The sequence below is a fragment of the Dendrobates tinctorius genome, unplaced genomic scaffold (genome assembly GCF_039654945.1).
Source record: "Dendrobates tinctorius isolate UK_male_01 unplaced genomic scaffold, ASM3965494v1 ptg000055l, whole genome shotgun sequence".
In the NCBI taxonomy this organism is placed as follows: Eukaryota; Metazoa; Chordata; class Amphibia; order Anura; family Dendrobatidae; genus Dendrobates; species Dendrobates tinctorius.
Genome location: NW_027361723.1, coordinates 795,260 through 811,077, shown reverse-complemented (window position 1 = coordinate 811,077; position 15,818 = coordinate 795,260). Strand labels below are relative to the sequence as shown.

Sequence of the window (15,818 nt, the reverse complement as noted above, 5' to 3'; positions counted from 1 at the left end):
GGAAGGGGTTAACCCCGTAGTCAGAGTATAGCTGGTAATGCACTTACCTTCGTTAATCCTGATCTGCTGTAGTGATCGAGGGTTGCGGATAAAGATGGGAGCACCTTCCGCGGGTGCTAATAGCACGCTGAGAGCTAGAAGTAGTCTAAGCAGCATTGGAGCCTGGAGGAATATCGCTTACTGTGTGCGGCACAATCAGCTTCTCCAGACAAAGGGTCTGACTGCAACATCGCTGGTTAGAGCCAAGCATTCCGTGACATCACAGCTGGAACCCAATAGTGACATCATGGTGGGCGGGGCTACACAGGAGTGACATCATGGGGCGGGGCTACACATGAGTGATGTCACAATTGGGGCTCATCCACTAAACGTTCCCAATGTATATAATAAGAATATACAAAAGAAAGAAAAGGAAAGAAGAAAAATAAATAACTCAAAAAGCAAAGAACACTTTTTTTCACATACTCACATTTATTATATTTTATGTACTTTTATACAACAGAAATGTGTTCCCATTTGGGAGAATAATCATTCTCACATTCAGTCATTGACTTTTTTCAACATTCTTTACACACTTTTTCTTTTCATTATTTTGTTTTTTCCACTTTAATTGCATTTTTATTCATTTGCACATACGGTTCATATTCACATAGAAATTTTTCTCCTTTCTACCTTGTTACTAGGTTTTTTCACTATCATTATCACTTACAGTCACATTTTTCCTTTTTTCCACAATATCTTTCTCCCAATTCCCCTTCCCATTAAATATCACTATTCCCCTTTGTTCATAGTCATCAGCAGCCATATTATCACAAAGTATCTTCACCAACTCTTTTTCCAATGTTACAGATGGCGGCCATGATTGTTGTGCGCTGTCCTGACTGGCTAGCTGGTCCCACATCATGAACTGTGATATTGTTGCACTTCATTGATGCGCTTCTTGCTGCCGGCCGGCAGGAGATGTCATGCCCATGCGCACACGGCAGCGCTCAATAAGGTGACGTTTTCCCTGATGACCCATTTGCAGCAGCTGTATTCGCACTTTATTAGCCAGCCGATACCCCTCCACCACACGTCCTGTCACAGCGGAAGCGAAACGCGTGCTGGATTTGTGGCATGCTCACTTGGTCTGTATTATGCATAAACTCGATCATGTAATTAACCCGTTTCTGACCTGTGACACAGCGTATGCGTCATGAAAGTCGGTGCCAATCCGACCTATGACGCATACCCTGTGTCATGAATTCAAAGCCCACCTGCGGGTCGGGTGACCGGGGTCAATGAAAGGTCACATGACCTGCAAATACAGGGGGCTTTGTAATTCACCACAGGGGGCGTCACTTCACCCCCCACGTGGCTACGATCGCTCTGATTGGCTGTTAAAAGTGAAACAGCCAATCAGAGCGATAGTAATATTTCATCAATGAAAATTTATGAAATATTACAATCCAGACATGGTTAATGCTGCATTAGCATCGGACATGGCTGGAGACACCGATTTGCCCCCCCACCGGCAATCGCCCCCCCGCCACTGAATGACAGCGGCGATCTGCCGCCGCTGTCATCATCTCCCCCCCTCCCATTCCCTCCGCTCCCCGCCAGCTTCCGATAACCCCCTCACCCACTCTCACCGCCCCTGGCACCTTCTATGTCCCGCTGTCGCTCCCGGTGTCCGGCGGGTCTGGTTCATGGGCGCCGCCATCTTGGAAAATGGCGGGCGCATGCGCAGTGCGCCCGCCCGAATCTGCTGGCTGCAGATTCCATTATTTCATTTTGATCACTCTCACAATGATCAAAATGAAATAAAAAGTAAAAGAGCCCCCCGATTATCACCCCCATAGGTAGGCATAACTAATAAAATAAAGAAAATATTTTCATTTTTATTTTTCCAATAGGGTTAGGGTTAGGGTTGGAAAGAGGGTGAGGGTTAAGGTTAGGGTTGGAAAGAGGGTTAGGGTTAGGGTTGGAAAGAGGGTTAGGGTTGGAATTAGGGTTAGGGTTGGAATTAGGGTTAGGGTTGGAATTAGGGTTAGAATTAGGGTTAGGGTTAGAATTAGGGTTAGGATTAGAATTAGGGATAGGCTTGTGGTTAGTGTTATGGTTAGTGTTGGGGTTAGGGTTATGGTTAGGGTTGGGATTAGGGTTAGGGGTGTGTTGGGGTTAGGGTTGGAGTTAGAATTGAGGGGTTTCCACTGTTTAGGCACATCAGGGGGTCTCCAAACGCGATATGGTGCAACCATTGATTCCAGACAATTTTGCGTTCAAAAAGTCAAACGGTGCTCCCACCCTTCCAAGCCCCGACGTGTGCCCAAACAGTGCCCCCCCACATATAGGGTACCAGCGTACTCAGGACAATCTGGACAACAACTTTCTCCTGTTAACCTTGTGAAAATAAAAAATAGGGTGCTAAAAAATCATTTTTGAGGAAAAAAATGATTTTTTATTTTCACTGCTCTATGTTATAAACTTTTGTGAAGCACTTGGGGGTTCAAAGTGCTCACTACTAGTGTTGAGCGATACCGTTCGATACCCAAAAATATCGTATCGGATGGTATCGCCCGATACGAAAAAAATATCGGGTATCGCCGATTCCGATACCGGAAGTCCCATTCAAGTCAAAGGGACTTCTGGTATCGGAATTTAAAAAAGGCCTTTATTTCCTTGTTGGCTAATTCTACATAATTGAAAACAAATAAGAATCATGTAGAATGTATTGTGGGAGGTGGAGGAGACATTAACGGCATAGTGGTTTATTCAAATCACATGGCATAGCATTAATTCCAATTTTTTTTTTCAAGACGTTCGGAGTTAAAAAGATATTGACTATGTTAAGGCTGGTTTCACATTAGCGCTTTTTAAGCGCACGCACGGCCGGGGGTAGCTCCGCCCCCGAGCCGGCTCTCTGCCCGGCGTGCCCGCCCCTTGCTTGTAGCGCCGCCTCCTAGCGCACAGCGGCGCCTGCGATCGGCGCACCCTATCTTTCGCATAGGGTGCGCAGATCGTGCGCAGGCCGTGCGCTAGTTGCGCTTTGACCTGCACTGCGCACTTTTGACGGTGCGCCGTGCGCGCCAAAATCAAACTTTTCGGCCGTGCCTGCGCTTAAAAAGCGCTAATGTGAAACCAGCCTAACCTTTTTATATTTTGTCAGATACAGTATGTATGTTTCACAACTTCCATGCCCTTCACCTTCTTTTGTACTTCTCCCACACTTTCTCCTTCATGATCCGCAGCAGTAGCATTTTTTTCATCAACTGTTTCTTCACCTTATTCATCTTCTTCTTCTTCTCCCCATTAATTTTTTTTTTCCATTCTTCATATTCTTCTTATTCAGCTATTATTAATTTTCATATGCTATTTCTTCATCTTCTTCCTATTCTTCTTTTTCTTCATTTTCTTATGGTGACAGGCATTCCTGTAGTACTTATCTATAAAAGTTATAAGATTACACCTTACGTTCTGCCTGTCACAAAAGATTTTCAACAGGATTTGTCTGCGTTCAGTTTGGCCTGCAGCAGCAGGCATTTTCCAGGGGCACCACGAGGAGGAACGGACTCACCCCCATTTACTGCTTAGTCTTCTTCTGCTTATAATTTTGATTTCTTCTATGATGATTTTTAGTCACTAAGGATTACCAAAGACAATTTCAAAAAGCTTGATCTTGGAAATGTAGCAGAAGGTAGAAGAAGGATGAGAAACTGGCGAGAACCAGCTGACAGTACTGGAACCCCTATTGGCAGCAGAAGGAACAATAGTCAATGGCACTACTGAGGAACAGCTGACGGTGCTGGATCCCGGTTACTATGCAGGAGGTACCTGTGCTAGAAACCACTACCAAGGACCAGCTGACCTTGCTGGACTTCGGATACCGAGATGGAGGCACCTAGGCCAAAGGCTCTGGTGAGAGTCGGCTAACCCGGCCGCAAGACGACAGGACAACGGATTGTTGGCATAGTGACCTTGACACTCCCCAGAAATAGCTGGCGTGCTGGAACCAGGCTGGGCAACAGGGAGTACCCGTGCCAAAGACACTGCCGAGAACCAGCTGACGGTGCTGGAACCCAGATGGGTAGCAAAAGCTACAAGAGCCAATGGCACTACCGAGGAACAGCTGACGGTGCTGGACCACAGTTACTAGGCAGGAGGTACCTGTGCTAAAAAGCACTACCAAGGACCAGCTGACGGTGCTGGACCTCGGATACCGAGATGGAGGCACCTAGGCCAAAGGCTCTGGCGAGAACCAGCTGACAGTGCTGGAACCCGGGTGGGTAGCAGAAGGTACCCATCCAAAGCAAAGTAGCCAGGCCGCAAGCCGGCCGCAGTTACCGAAACCCACAGTCCTACAGGGGTCCATGTCCCATTGGCACTACGGATCCAGCCTTCAGTGCCAGTTCCCGCAGCCCACATAGGAGTCACCTAAACTGCAGGCACCGTAGAGTCGGCTAACCCGGCTGCAAGACGATAGGACAGCGTATTGTTGGCATAGTGACCTTGACAGCTGGCGTGCTGGAATCAGGCTGGGCAACAGGGAGTACCCGTGACAAAGACACTGCCGAGAACCAGCTGACGGTGCTGGAACCCAGATGGGTAGCAAAAGCTACAAGAGCCAATGGCACTACCGAGGAACAGCTGACGGTGCTGGACCACGGTTACTAGGCACGAGGTACCTGTGCTAAAAAGCACTGCCAAGGACCAGCTGACGGTGCTGGACCTTGGATACCGAGATGGAGGCACCTAGGCCAAAGGCTCTGGCGAGAACCAGCTGACAGTGCTGGAACCCGGGTGGGTAGCAGAAGGTACCCATCCAAAGCAAAGTAGCCAGACCGCAAGCCGGCCGCAGTTACCGAAACCCACAGTCCTACAGGGGTCCATGTCCCATTGGCACTACGGATCCAGCCTTCAGTGCCAGTTCCCGCAGCCCACATAGGAGTCACCTAAACTGCAGGCACCGTAGAGTCGGCTAACCCGGCCGCAAGACGACAGGACAATGGATTGTTGGCATAGTGACCTTGACACTCCCCGGAAACAGCTGGCGTGCTGGAACCAGGCTGGGCAACAGGGAGTACCCGTGTCCATCGGAACCTCAGCCAGCGGCACTGCAGTCGGGGGTCGCCGGCGGTCAATGGGGCCATTCCTATTCATGGGTTCGGGTCCTAAAACTAGGGTCAGACATGGAGCGGTAATCATACCTGGCGCTCCCAGCTGCGGTTCCGGTACCTGGTAGTGGACGGCGGCAGCCGCAACTCCAGGTGTTGCCGATGGGGTGGATCGCAGCTGGATTCGGGCAGGGGCAAGGCCAGTTTCTGCCGGGGCCGTCGATGGAGGCCTGTGCAACCGCGCCCGGTCCAGACGGGGACGCGGTCCCGGCCCTCCATTCTGCTCCGGAACCCTCATATATCTCCTCTGGACGGGGCTCATCCAATGTCAATATCGGTTGTGAGTTGGTGGTGGGCGCTGCATGGGATGTATCAGCGGTCGTAGCCTCCGCAGGGGTGGCCTGGGGGCGAGTGGCTTCCCCTCTCCCTGTTATTCTGACTCCTTTTCCCTTTCCATCATGGCGTTCTGGTGTTCTTCTTCCTGTCTCTGCTCTTTTCCCGCCACTGGCTTCTGCTCCTCCTTCTTGGGGCGGCGTCTTCTTCCAGCTCCTCCATACCAAGCCAGTATATGAACCCCTCGGGGGGTGGGCTATGTTGCCGTTGCATAGTAATTCAGGCAGGGGAGGCACAGGATAGTTTGCGGTCTTTTCTTAGGACCTCCCATGTTGTCACGCCCTTCTTCACCGCGCCAGCGGCCATTTTTAATGTTCATTTTACAGTCTATTAAATTGGGTCTTCGGCACATCTCCAAAAACATTAAGTCTTAGGCACACAGAACCCGATAGCATCGGGTCTCGTCATCCTGTTCGTGATGCCAAGTTTGGGTCGCCCTCCCAGGGCCGTGGGGTACTCGGTACCGGGCCGGTGTCGGCGGGATGTGTCACAGCAGCGGTGGCCCTGGGCGCCCAATTAATAGGGGAAGTTTGAATGGTGGAATGTAATTAATGGAATAGTTCGTGACGCCACCTTTGGTGTTCAGCAAGTGAGATGTTGAGCCGACGCTGCGTGCAGATCCTCTGGGACTGGTGGTGTGTTGCAGCCAAGATGGTGAATCTCCCCACAGGTGGAGCTGTAGCCCCAGGGCAGTGTAGATGTAGGGGTAGAGGAGAGGCATGAGCGGTGTAGAAGCTGGTACCCAGATGTAGCGGAGCTGGGTGCGTTGGCGCAAGAATCAATGGAGGACACCAGGCTTGTAGTTCCAAATCTTTACTCACAGTCTGTAGTACACACAGGGGCCTGCCTCCGTGCTGTGTCCTCCGGGTCAGGGACTCAATCAACCTCCAGGCCAGATGGAATGCTCCCTTCCACACTCCGCCAACATGTGCCTTTCTGAACGTCTCCTCTTATAGCGCCTTTAGGTGTGAAGTACTCCCAGTACTGAGTTACACTGGAGTGCCTCCTGACAGATGTTCCCAAGAACTCTACTTGTACGGCAGACAGCTGTAGCCTGCTTCGGGGACTCCTTACTCCTGAGTCCCGGCTCACTATCAAGGTTGCTGTTGTGCCCCCAAGTCTTAGATGGGAGTAGTGCATTTACAGCCCACTACTCCACCGGTGTCTGCTGTAGGACCATTAGTATCCATACAATCTCGGGGACCAGGCCCCGGCCTTGCGCTTAGAACTTCTAGGCAGGGTTCTTCCTCTAACCCACGTCCTCTGTTCCCTTTAACTCCTACGTTCCATACTAGTCTCTCCTTCTTATGGAAGATCAGGTTTCAGTTCAATGTCTTTCTCCTTCTTTCCTTTCCCGTGCCAGCAGACCCAGGTCACTGAGATCTGCTGCAGTACCTCCTTCCTCCATCCCTCTCTCAGGGATCTTCTTTCCTCACTCCTCACCGAGTGACTCTCTCTGACTGACTGAACGACTGACCTCAAATCCTAAACCTTCCCGCTCTTTTATGTATTCTAACTCCACCCGCCTCCCAGCACGTTTCGTGTTCCAAGCAGGGAGCCACCAAAGGTGCTCTGCTACACTCCAAGCAGGAAGCCGCAATGTGGCTTTGCTGAACTACCGTGTTGTGTGGGATGCAGGTGTTGGAGCGTGGTCAGGAGCCTCCAACTTACCTGTATGGTGGGGCACCACACCTCTGGAGGAGGTGCAGTACCTCTGTAGCGACTGAGCCTCAGGGGCCCCACATAGGCATGTCCTAGAGATAAGATCTTGTTATAGGGTGTGGATGCCCCTGTAAAAAGCCTTTTCTAGTAATTTGACTGATACGAGCGCGACTGCATGTGACATACAACTTACTCACACCCGTTTCTTGCCTTTTAGAGAAATTGAGGATCACTTTCTTCCGAGAACTATCCAGAAGATCACAGGACAGGTCTGACTTCTATTTCCTTTTGGCTGCCTTTATTACATAGCTTTTCTTGGCTACAGATGAGAAAATCGATTTGTAACTAAATGGGTTCCTTACACATTTTGCCAAAATTTTGAATTCTTTCATATCCAAAATTTGGGGTTTTCAGCTGCCGGAGCTGACTGGTTTTTCATAAGGGTCTTCGGCTCTTTCGGCGATGTAGCCGGTGATTTGGCTTCATGGGCAATTTAGTATTCGTGAAAGGCCCTGTGCAAGAAAAGAAAACATTTTGACATCTGTTAGTAGTGATAGGTAGCAGATGATATGAAGGTAATCGGCTGTCATTATCTTGTAGGACACGGTACCATTTGGTGATGCAGTCTTGGCAACCAGGGACACTTGCCTGGGGTCTGAGATCTGTGAAGAGCTGTGGGCATCTAACAAGTAACTGGCACACAAATAAGAAAGTGCCCCCATATCAGAGTTTAACCCTTTGCAAACGTCTGTGTACATCCTACGTCAGGCGCAGGAATATGGAGGCGGATTCAGTAGCTGAGCCCGATCCATACGTGGCAGATGCTGGCTGTGTTATACAGCCATCACCTGTTATTAGCATAGGCAGCCTGGGCTAGCTCTGGTCACTGCTGTTGAACCATTTAAATCCCGCCATCAATCTTTGACAGCGACGCTTAAGACGCATAGTACAGATGACGTCATTTTGGCACCATTTCGCCCATCAGCTCCCCCTCATAACACGACACGAGAGACCCAGGAAAATGTTATATTTGGTATTGCTGCATCTGCAAAATTTCATTTTATTAGGACAAAAATAATTAATTAAGCTCCTACAATAAACGCCATGAAGAGAGAAATAAAAAATCCAAACGCCAGAATTGGCCTTTTTTATGGGGACATTATCTTTTAAAAAAAATGTGAATAAACATTGTATGTACCCCAAAAGGGTACCGACAAAAAAATCAGCTCATAATAAAAAAAACAGGCCCGTAAATAGAAAAACTGCAAAATTTACTCCGAAAACCCCAATTATTTTTCTTTCTTTTTTTTTTAATCAATTTCTGAATTATTTTGTAGTCCCTAAAATAACAAAGGAAATATACACGTTACACTACAGAAATATTGCTGTAATTGTACAGACCTGGAGAATCCTGTCTCCAGGTAATTTTTACCATACAATACAACAGAATATGGCATTTTTTTTCGCCATTTTTCCACACTTGGAATTTTTTTCCCGATTCATTATATGGTGTCATTCAAAACCACAACTTGTCCTGCCAAAAAATAAGTCCAAGAAGAAAAAAATTATAGCTCTTGATAGAAGGGGAGTGAAAAAACACACCCAAAGGCAGAAAAAAAATCACCTAGTGATGAACAGGTTACAGAGGGGCCTGTCATTATGGTGCAAGGTTCGGACATATTTTTCCCCCATTCACATCCTTGCCATGACCCTTGGTTCAGTTCTGCATCCACTGATAATGCCGTTCTTCTGGAGAAGAAGCCTTGCCCAATTGGGGATAGGACAAGTCATGGCTGGACCCTCCCGTCAAGGACCCCACGGCTGCCCTCAGCCATCATGGTGTATGGACCCTGGTCTTCGTAATCATATAGCAATGAGACTCGTCCATCTTTCTTTTTTCCGCAGTCCTCACATTGACATGGGTCTGGACGGTGTGGAGATATTCACTAATGGCTCAGGGAGTCACCATGAGTTGAGGAAAGCTTACCTTAGAGTAGATCTGGTCACGTCCACAACTACAAAGGTGGGCACCACCCCTATCAGCTGCTCCGCACGTACCGATCTGTGGAGGTCGGAGCTCTCCCACATGAAGGCACAAGTCGCCCGGTGGCATTTCCTGAAGGAGAATTAGTTGCATTATTCCTCACGCCTGTGCAATGCTGGTAGCACTGACCTCCTATGGGGCATGATCTCATTACTTTGTGTTACAGAATGGCGGCATTTACCTTCTCTCCAATCTACGGGGCTGCGACAGCGACCGACTCTACTATGATGGCTGCTCGATGATCTCGATCAATGGAGACATCGTAGCTCAAGGCTCACAGTTTTCTCTTGAAAATGTGGTAAGATAAAGAATATTAATATGGGGTATTCTTATAAGGAGATTTTTAGGGTGACTCTAATTTGAGAGACACAACCAGGAGGGCAGGCGGTAGAGCGGCTGAGTCGGTGTTGTAATACCGGAGGCCTTTATAGGAGCGCTGAACAGTTGACTCGGCATTGGGACCAGTTGGGGTTATTTTTTGGTAGGAGACACCTTTTAAAGAGACCATAAACCTATAACCTACTTTTTTAATGAATGGAAGGTGGGCTCTTTTTTGACACCCTCATCTATTAGCCAGAGCACCTACAAAGAGCCTCTTGTTCTGGAGGACTCAACATGTCCGTGCATTATTGGAAGTATGTAATGCCTCATTTCCCCTCTGGGGGCGCTGCATTGGAAAGGATGATCAGACTACAGTTGATTGCAGGGGGACACCTCTAACGAAAAAGGTGTTTTCAAAGTGGACAAGTGTGACTTATATACGACATAGACCACAAACAAATCATTCAAACGAACCTTGATGTCATTTTCACGCAAGTGAAAACTATTTTTTTTTTGCAGGAGTTTAAAGGGGTTTTCCAATTATTAAAAAAAAACATGCAGCAGACTCTTAAAATATATATATAAAAAAAAAAATCTCACACTCGCCTTAGGCTGGTTTCACATTAGCGTTTTTTAGCGCAGCGCATCGTGCGCTATCGGTCGCATGCGCTCCTATGTTTAACATGGGGGGCACATGGTCTTGCGTTTGCACGCGTCCGTATGCGTTTTCTTGCGCATGCGTTTTTTCGTCGTGTGCGCCTAGGCGCGCCAGACGCAACCTGTTGCATGTTTGGGTCCGCCGAAAGACATAAAAAAATGCATGCACACGCTTGGGCACGGAATGCGACAAAATAACGCATTACAGTCTATGGGAACGCAGACGTGCGCATGGACACGTTCGTCTGGCGTGCGCTTGGACACGTTCGTCAACGTTTTAGTGCGCATGCGTTTTTGGCGTAAAAATGTGTAGACACTGGTTTTAACCCCTAGAGAACGAATGCGCATAAAAAACACAAATGCATGCAAAAACGTGTTTTTTTGCATGTGTTTCTATTGCGCACGATGCGCTGCGCAAAAAAATGCTAATGTGAAACTGATCACTTCCAACCTCCTTCCAATGCTGCACAGGTCCCCTGCGGTCTCTGTGGCTCGTCTCCTGTCCAGGATGGGCATGCGACTTCTGCAGCCAATCACTAACTGCACGTCACTGCTGAGGCTCCTGATTGGCTGCAGCGGTCACATACGGATTCTGAACCTGGAAGAACTTCATAAATTGCTGGGTGATCTGGGCATTAGGAGAGGAGCATCGGGGATCGTTAAGGTGAATATGAGCCAGATGTTAAAATAAGAGCGGAAAACCCCTTGAACATTTAGGATAAGGTATTAAAATTGACCTAGTGGGGGTCTGACTCCCAGGAATGGGTTGGTGGGCCGACTCCCTGCCCCTGAGCTTCAGTGCGGTATAGCTCAGGAAATCTGCAGCGGTTCCTCCACCTGTGATTTTACTTTTGGCTTTGGATGCAAAATGTGAACCGTTTTGATCGCTTTTGTCCTTGATCCCACAGGAAGTTCTCACGGCCACGTTAGACTTGGAAGACGTCCGCAGTTACAGGGCTCACACGTCATCTCGCTGCATTTCTGTAAGAGACTTCTCAGTTTGCCTCAAATCTAATATTAATCAAAACGTCACCTATTGTCTTGAAGACTAGGAGTTAAATGTTAATATCTCAATATAATAATATATATTTTTACTGTGATACGGGCAGATTTCACATGCTCTATAATTTACTCCGTATTTTAGTTGATCCCCCATTCACTTGAATAAGCATGAGCTGCAGTACCAGACACAATCTACAGACAAAAGTGGCGCTGTTTCTGAACCAAATAAGTCATTCTTTGTCATTTTGTGCAGGCGAGCAGAGTGCCCCCTTTTCACAGAATACATGTGGACTTCTCGCTGTCCTCCTTTGATGATGTATGTACCCTCACTTCTGAGCCAATCCAGTGGAAGTACCACACCCCTGCGGAAGAAATAAGGTATCAGGAATCCAACCATTGGAGGAGAGGTGACATTTTGCAATTTTTATTCATTCACAATTGTGGTTGTGATTTCAGCCTTGGACCTGCGTGCTGACTCTGGGATTATTTACGACGCAGTAAAAAGGTAGAGTATATTTGGAGGTGCAGTCCAGAGCCCCCCATTAGCAGCAGTCTGGGGTCTCCCTATAACGGCAGTCCGGAGCCCCCCTATAACGGCAGTCCGGAGCCCCCCTATAACGGCAGTCCGGAGCCCCCTTTTAACGGCAGTCCAGAGCCTCCCTTTAGCAGCTGTCTGGGGTCTCCCTACAATGGCAGTCCGGAGCCCCTTTATAACGGCAGTCCGGAGCCCCCTTATAACGGCAGTCCAGAGCCCCCCTATAACGGCAATCCGAAGCCCCCCTATAACGGCAGTCCGGAGCCACCCTTTAGCAGCTGTCTGGGGTCTCCCTACAATGGCAGTCCGGAGCTCCCTTATAACGGCAGTCCGGAGCCCCCTTATAACGGCAGTCCAGAGCCCCCCTATAACGGCAGTCCGGAGCCCCCTATAAGGGCAGTCCGGAGCCCCCCTTTAGCAGCTGTCTGGGGTCTCCCTACAATGGCAGTCCGGAGCCCCCTTGTAACAGCAGTCCGGAGCCCCCCTATAGCAACAGTCTGGATGAGTGTGTGGCTGAGATGTGACCTCCCTTTATTCCATGTAATGCATTTGTAGCCCACCCTGTGACTTCTCTTGCCTTTCAGGGGGGCTTCCTGCTTCCTCTCAGCGGTGGGGTGGACAGCTCGGCAGTGGCCTGCATTATGTTCTCCATGTGCCGTCTCGTCTGTCAGGCCGTGGCTGCCGGCAGTAAGTCACACGTGGGATATTTTATTACATTCAATGGTTTTTCTTTAATCTTTTACCCATTTCTGATATTTTTCGAAAGATGACGACGTTCAGTCCGATGTCCGTCAGGTGGTCGGTGACGCCGCGTACAATCCCCGGACACCCCAGGATTTGTGCAGTCGCCTCCTCACCACCTGCTACATGGCCACCGAGAACTCTTCACGTGAGACACGGGAGCGGGCCGGGATGTTGTCCCAACAAATAGGCAGGTACTTTTGGGCTTTCCAAAACCACATTAAAGGGGGATTGTATTCTAGGATATCCCTTTATGACCCCACTTGATGCTGAAAATAAATGGGACCTGTCCTTCAGTTTTCCCTGCGCACTGGGTGTTTCCGCTAAATGGGGCCACGCTGCAGGGGGCGCAGTGCTCTATCAGTGTCGTGGCCCCTCTATTCTCATTTTCTATGAGGTTAACACTAATCACAAGTCATGTAATGCTGCCAGGTATGTTGGCAGATTTGGGGCGCAGTTTTCGCCATCAGCCCTATAACTTGCCAGCCTTTCTGATTATGTTCGATGCTTTTGTATCTTCAGTTACCACCTGACCCCGAACATTGATGCTGCTGTTAAAGCCGTGATCGGGGTATTCACGATGGTGACCGGCAAAGCTCCTCAGTTCCGCGTCCACGGCGGGAGCAGCCCGGAGAATCTGGCACTGCAGAACGTTCAGGTAATGGGTAGAACAATTAATAATCGTCTTATTATCACGTTCCTCCTTTCGGTTACACCCCGTCCTGTCCCGTCTCTCTCCAGGCTCGGATACGGATGGTGGTCGCCTACTTATTCGCTCAGCTCAGTCTTTAGACGCAAGGTTTGCCTGGTGGTCTGCTGGTTCTGGGCTCGGCCAATGTCGATGAAAGGTATAACACACGACTTACGTCTAACGAATCACATAATTGTGGGGGCCCCAACAATCCTGAAAAATTGACCCCAATTTTGGCAATTTTTTTTTTTACGCCAATTTTTCGGGCTAGCGCATTTTAATAGCAGCAGCTTTTTTGCATTAGCCATGTGACATTAAAGCTCTGCTCGCTTCTGCATCTCGAGGTGAGGTGCCGGATTACCCCTGCAACTTCATCCAGCACGTCAGTCCTACTGCGTACAAAATAAGTACACTTTTTTTAAAATACCTATGGAGTTTTTGTGCGTTTTATCATAATTTTGTTTTTTAATTTAAATAGTATTTTGTTATTTTTATAACATTATATAACTTTTTTAGACTTTTATTGTAAACCCCTTGAAAAGAACTTTATGGATCCCTGGTATAAGACACAGTATTGCTTCTTTTATTACACCTATTATTGACTCACTGACCGGCATCCTAGTAGAATCCGGTCTAATCGCTTAGATGCCATTGTCGCTATTGACCGCAGAATTGGAGGGGGTTAAGTGGCCGGGACTGGAGTTATGCCTGATTCTTGCCTATTGCAGTAGAGTGTTAGCTGTGACTTCTGCTGCTGCCGATATGATAGAAATAATGACTGTTTTCATCCAGAAACAGCGCCTCTCTTTTCCATAGGGCTGTGTCCTGTACTGCAGCTGCACACCCTTCACTCAACAGTTCCAGTTGAGGCCCATTGAAGTGTGTCATATGGCAAGTCATTAACCTTTTATTTCTCCTTCGCCTCATTGGGGGACACAGGACTGTGGGTGTATGCTACTGCCGCCTGGAGGCTGACACTAAGTGAATGAAAAAAAGGTTAGCTCTTCCTCCGCAGTATACACCCTCGCCTCGGTTGCAAGCAAAAACAGTTCTTGCTTAGTGTCCGTTGGAGGCACACATCTGGTCTTTTTTTTTTCCAGACTCTTCATTTTTTCCATGAAGATTAGACAGGGGCGACGGACCCTATTGAAAGGGTCCAATCTCCCCAAACCATGAACGGGCGAGCACGTGCGAGTTTCGCCTCTAGATATCCTCTCCCGCAACGTGGGACATGATGCCGGACTAAGCCCTGACCACCCTAAGGTATTGAAAAACTAGGCTGTACAGAGGCTTACGAATAGTCTGTGCAGCCCCCACTGCATCACCAATGCCAGACAGCAGTGATGGAAGGTGACGGACGGTCCCTCTCCTCATCCCCTATAGGGAAGATGGAGTTGGGGTGCTTGCACCGTCCTTAACTTTTTTGCATCCCCCTCCCCCCCCGCCTAACCTGAGGATCAACCAGAGCTCCAGGCGTGAGGCGCGGAAGGAGGTGGGCTGGGAGGGCTCCTGTAATCCCCCGGGGTCGGCATTGCTGGTGGCCTCGGTTTATTTCGGCCACATTCCCGGGCTCCAGCGTGGTACGGGTTGAGCCAAACAGCTGTGGCAACGGCAGCGCAACTTCCTGCTCAGGTCCCTGTTTCTGGCGGTCCCGGGTCCGGGTGCACACCGAAAATTTAGTCCCCGGCTTCTGTCGGAGCTAGGCCGCGGGCGGAAGTCCCGCTCTCGGTGACGCGTATACTTCCGGTGGACCTGCCCCCGGGGCCTTGGGCGGACGCTGTAAATTTAGTCCCCGGCTTCAGCCGGCGCTAGACCACGGATTGAAACTCCACCCCATGACATCACCGGCGGTCTCCTCTTCCGAGGGCCCACCCACACGCCGAGGCGCACTTTTTTGAAAAAGGAGCAGCTGTTCGGCAGGCTGGATGCCTAAGGGGATCCAGGATTGGGGACACAGGACTGGGGTAAGTGCTACCCCTGAAGGAGGAAGGCCACCCTCTGTGTTTACCAGAGGTTAAGTGGCTTTTGCCCCCCCCCCAGGCATATCACCTAGCAGGGCCACCATGTCCAGAAAAGCTAAGACGCACACGTTCCTGTATGTTGCGTGCACCTCCTGTCAGTCCGACTTCCCACATGTGCATAGTAACCAGATTTGTGTAGCTTGCGATTCCGAACGTGCCCAGGAGCCCTCCCCTGCGACCGAGCCCAGTGTATCTAGCCCCACCGGAATGGGCCCTGTCTCTGTCACAGTCCATGGCATCGCTTACGAGAGCAGTCGAGTCCTTTCGATCCCCAGATAGGGGCAGGGATAGAGGCTTGACTGTCTTAGAGGGGTCCTCCACCTCACAGGAGCCTCCGGTTTGCAGGGGCCGCTCTCACTCTAGGCAGACACGGGAGAAACGAACCCACACAGCTCGCCTTCACCAGTAGTCAATATCGAGCAAAGCTCAGATTTACGACTCGGACGAGCCGCTTGATTTGGTTACTCCAGGGTACCAGGAAACAGTTGACAGCCTCATTGAGGCCGTCAACCAGACTCTTGGGATTGAAAAGGATTCCACCTTGTCCTCAGGTCACAAGGTGTCATTTAAGCGAGTAAAGCGGCCTCATAGAGTATTTAGCTCTCACCCTGAGTTTGAGAACATAGTGCAACAACACAGGGAACGGCCAGACAAGCGT

General features: G+C 49.3%; 1 protein-coding gene and 1 long non-coding RNA gene across 2 annotated transcripts; both read left to right on the top strand.

The window, feature by feature from the left end:
* The first annotated feature begins 9,283 nt into the window (after window positions 1–9,283).
* On the top strand, window positions 9,284–11,555 carry LOC141091715 (uncharacterized). The gene is made up of 3 exons (XR_012232557.1): window positions 9,284–9,490; window positions 11,079–11,153; window positions 11,426–11,555. It is a non-coding gene; the product is annotated as an uncharacterized lncRNA (long non-coding RNA).
* A 793-nt stretch (window positions 11,556–12,348) lies between these two features.
* LOC141091694 (glutamine-dependent NAD(+) synthetase-like) lies at window positions 12,349–13,359 on the top strand. The gene is made up of 4 exons (XM_073577387.1): window positions 12,349–12,394; window positions 12,474–12,642; window positions 12,971–13,106; window positions 13,190–13,359. The coding sequence occupies exons 1-4, from the start codon at window positions 12,349–12,351 to the stop codon at window positions 13,238–13,240; spliced, it is 402 nt and encodes a 133-aa protein (XP_073433488.1). The 3' UTR covers window positions 13,241–13,359.
* The last annotated feature ends 2,459 nt before the right edge of the window (window positions 13,360–15,818 follow it).

Bases quoted from the DNA above. Each gene is read 5' to 3' on its own strand.
- LOC141091694 (XM_073577387.1), top strand. From the start codon at position 12,349: ATGTTCTCCATGTGCCGTCTCGTCTGTCAGGCCGTGGCTGCCGGCA. The intron at 12,643-12,970 runs GTACTTTTGGGC...TTGTATCTTCAG, and splicing joins TTGTCCCAACAAATAGGCAG to TTACCACCTGACCCCGAACA. The intron at 13,107-13,189 runs GTAATGGGTAGA...GTCTCTCTCCAG, and splicing joins TGGCACTGCAGAACGTTCAG to GCTCGGATACGGATGGTGGT.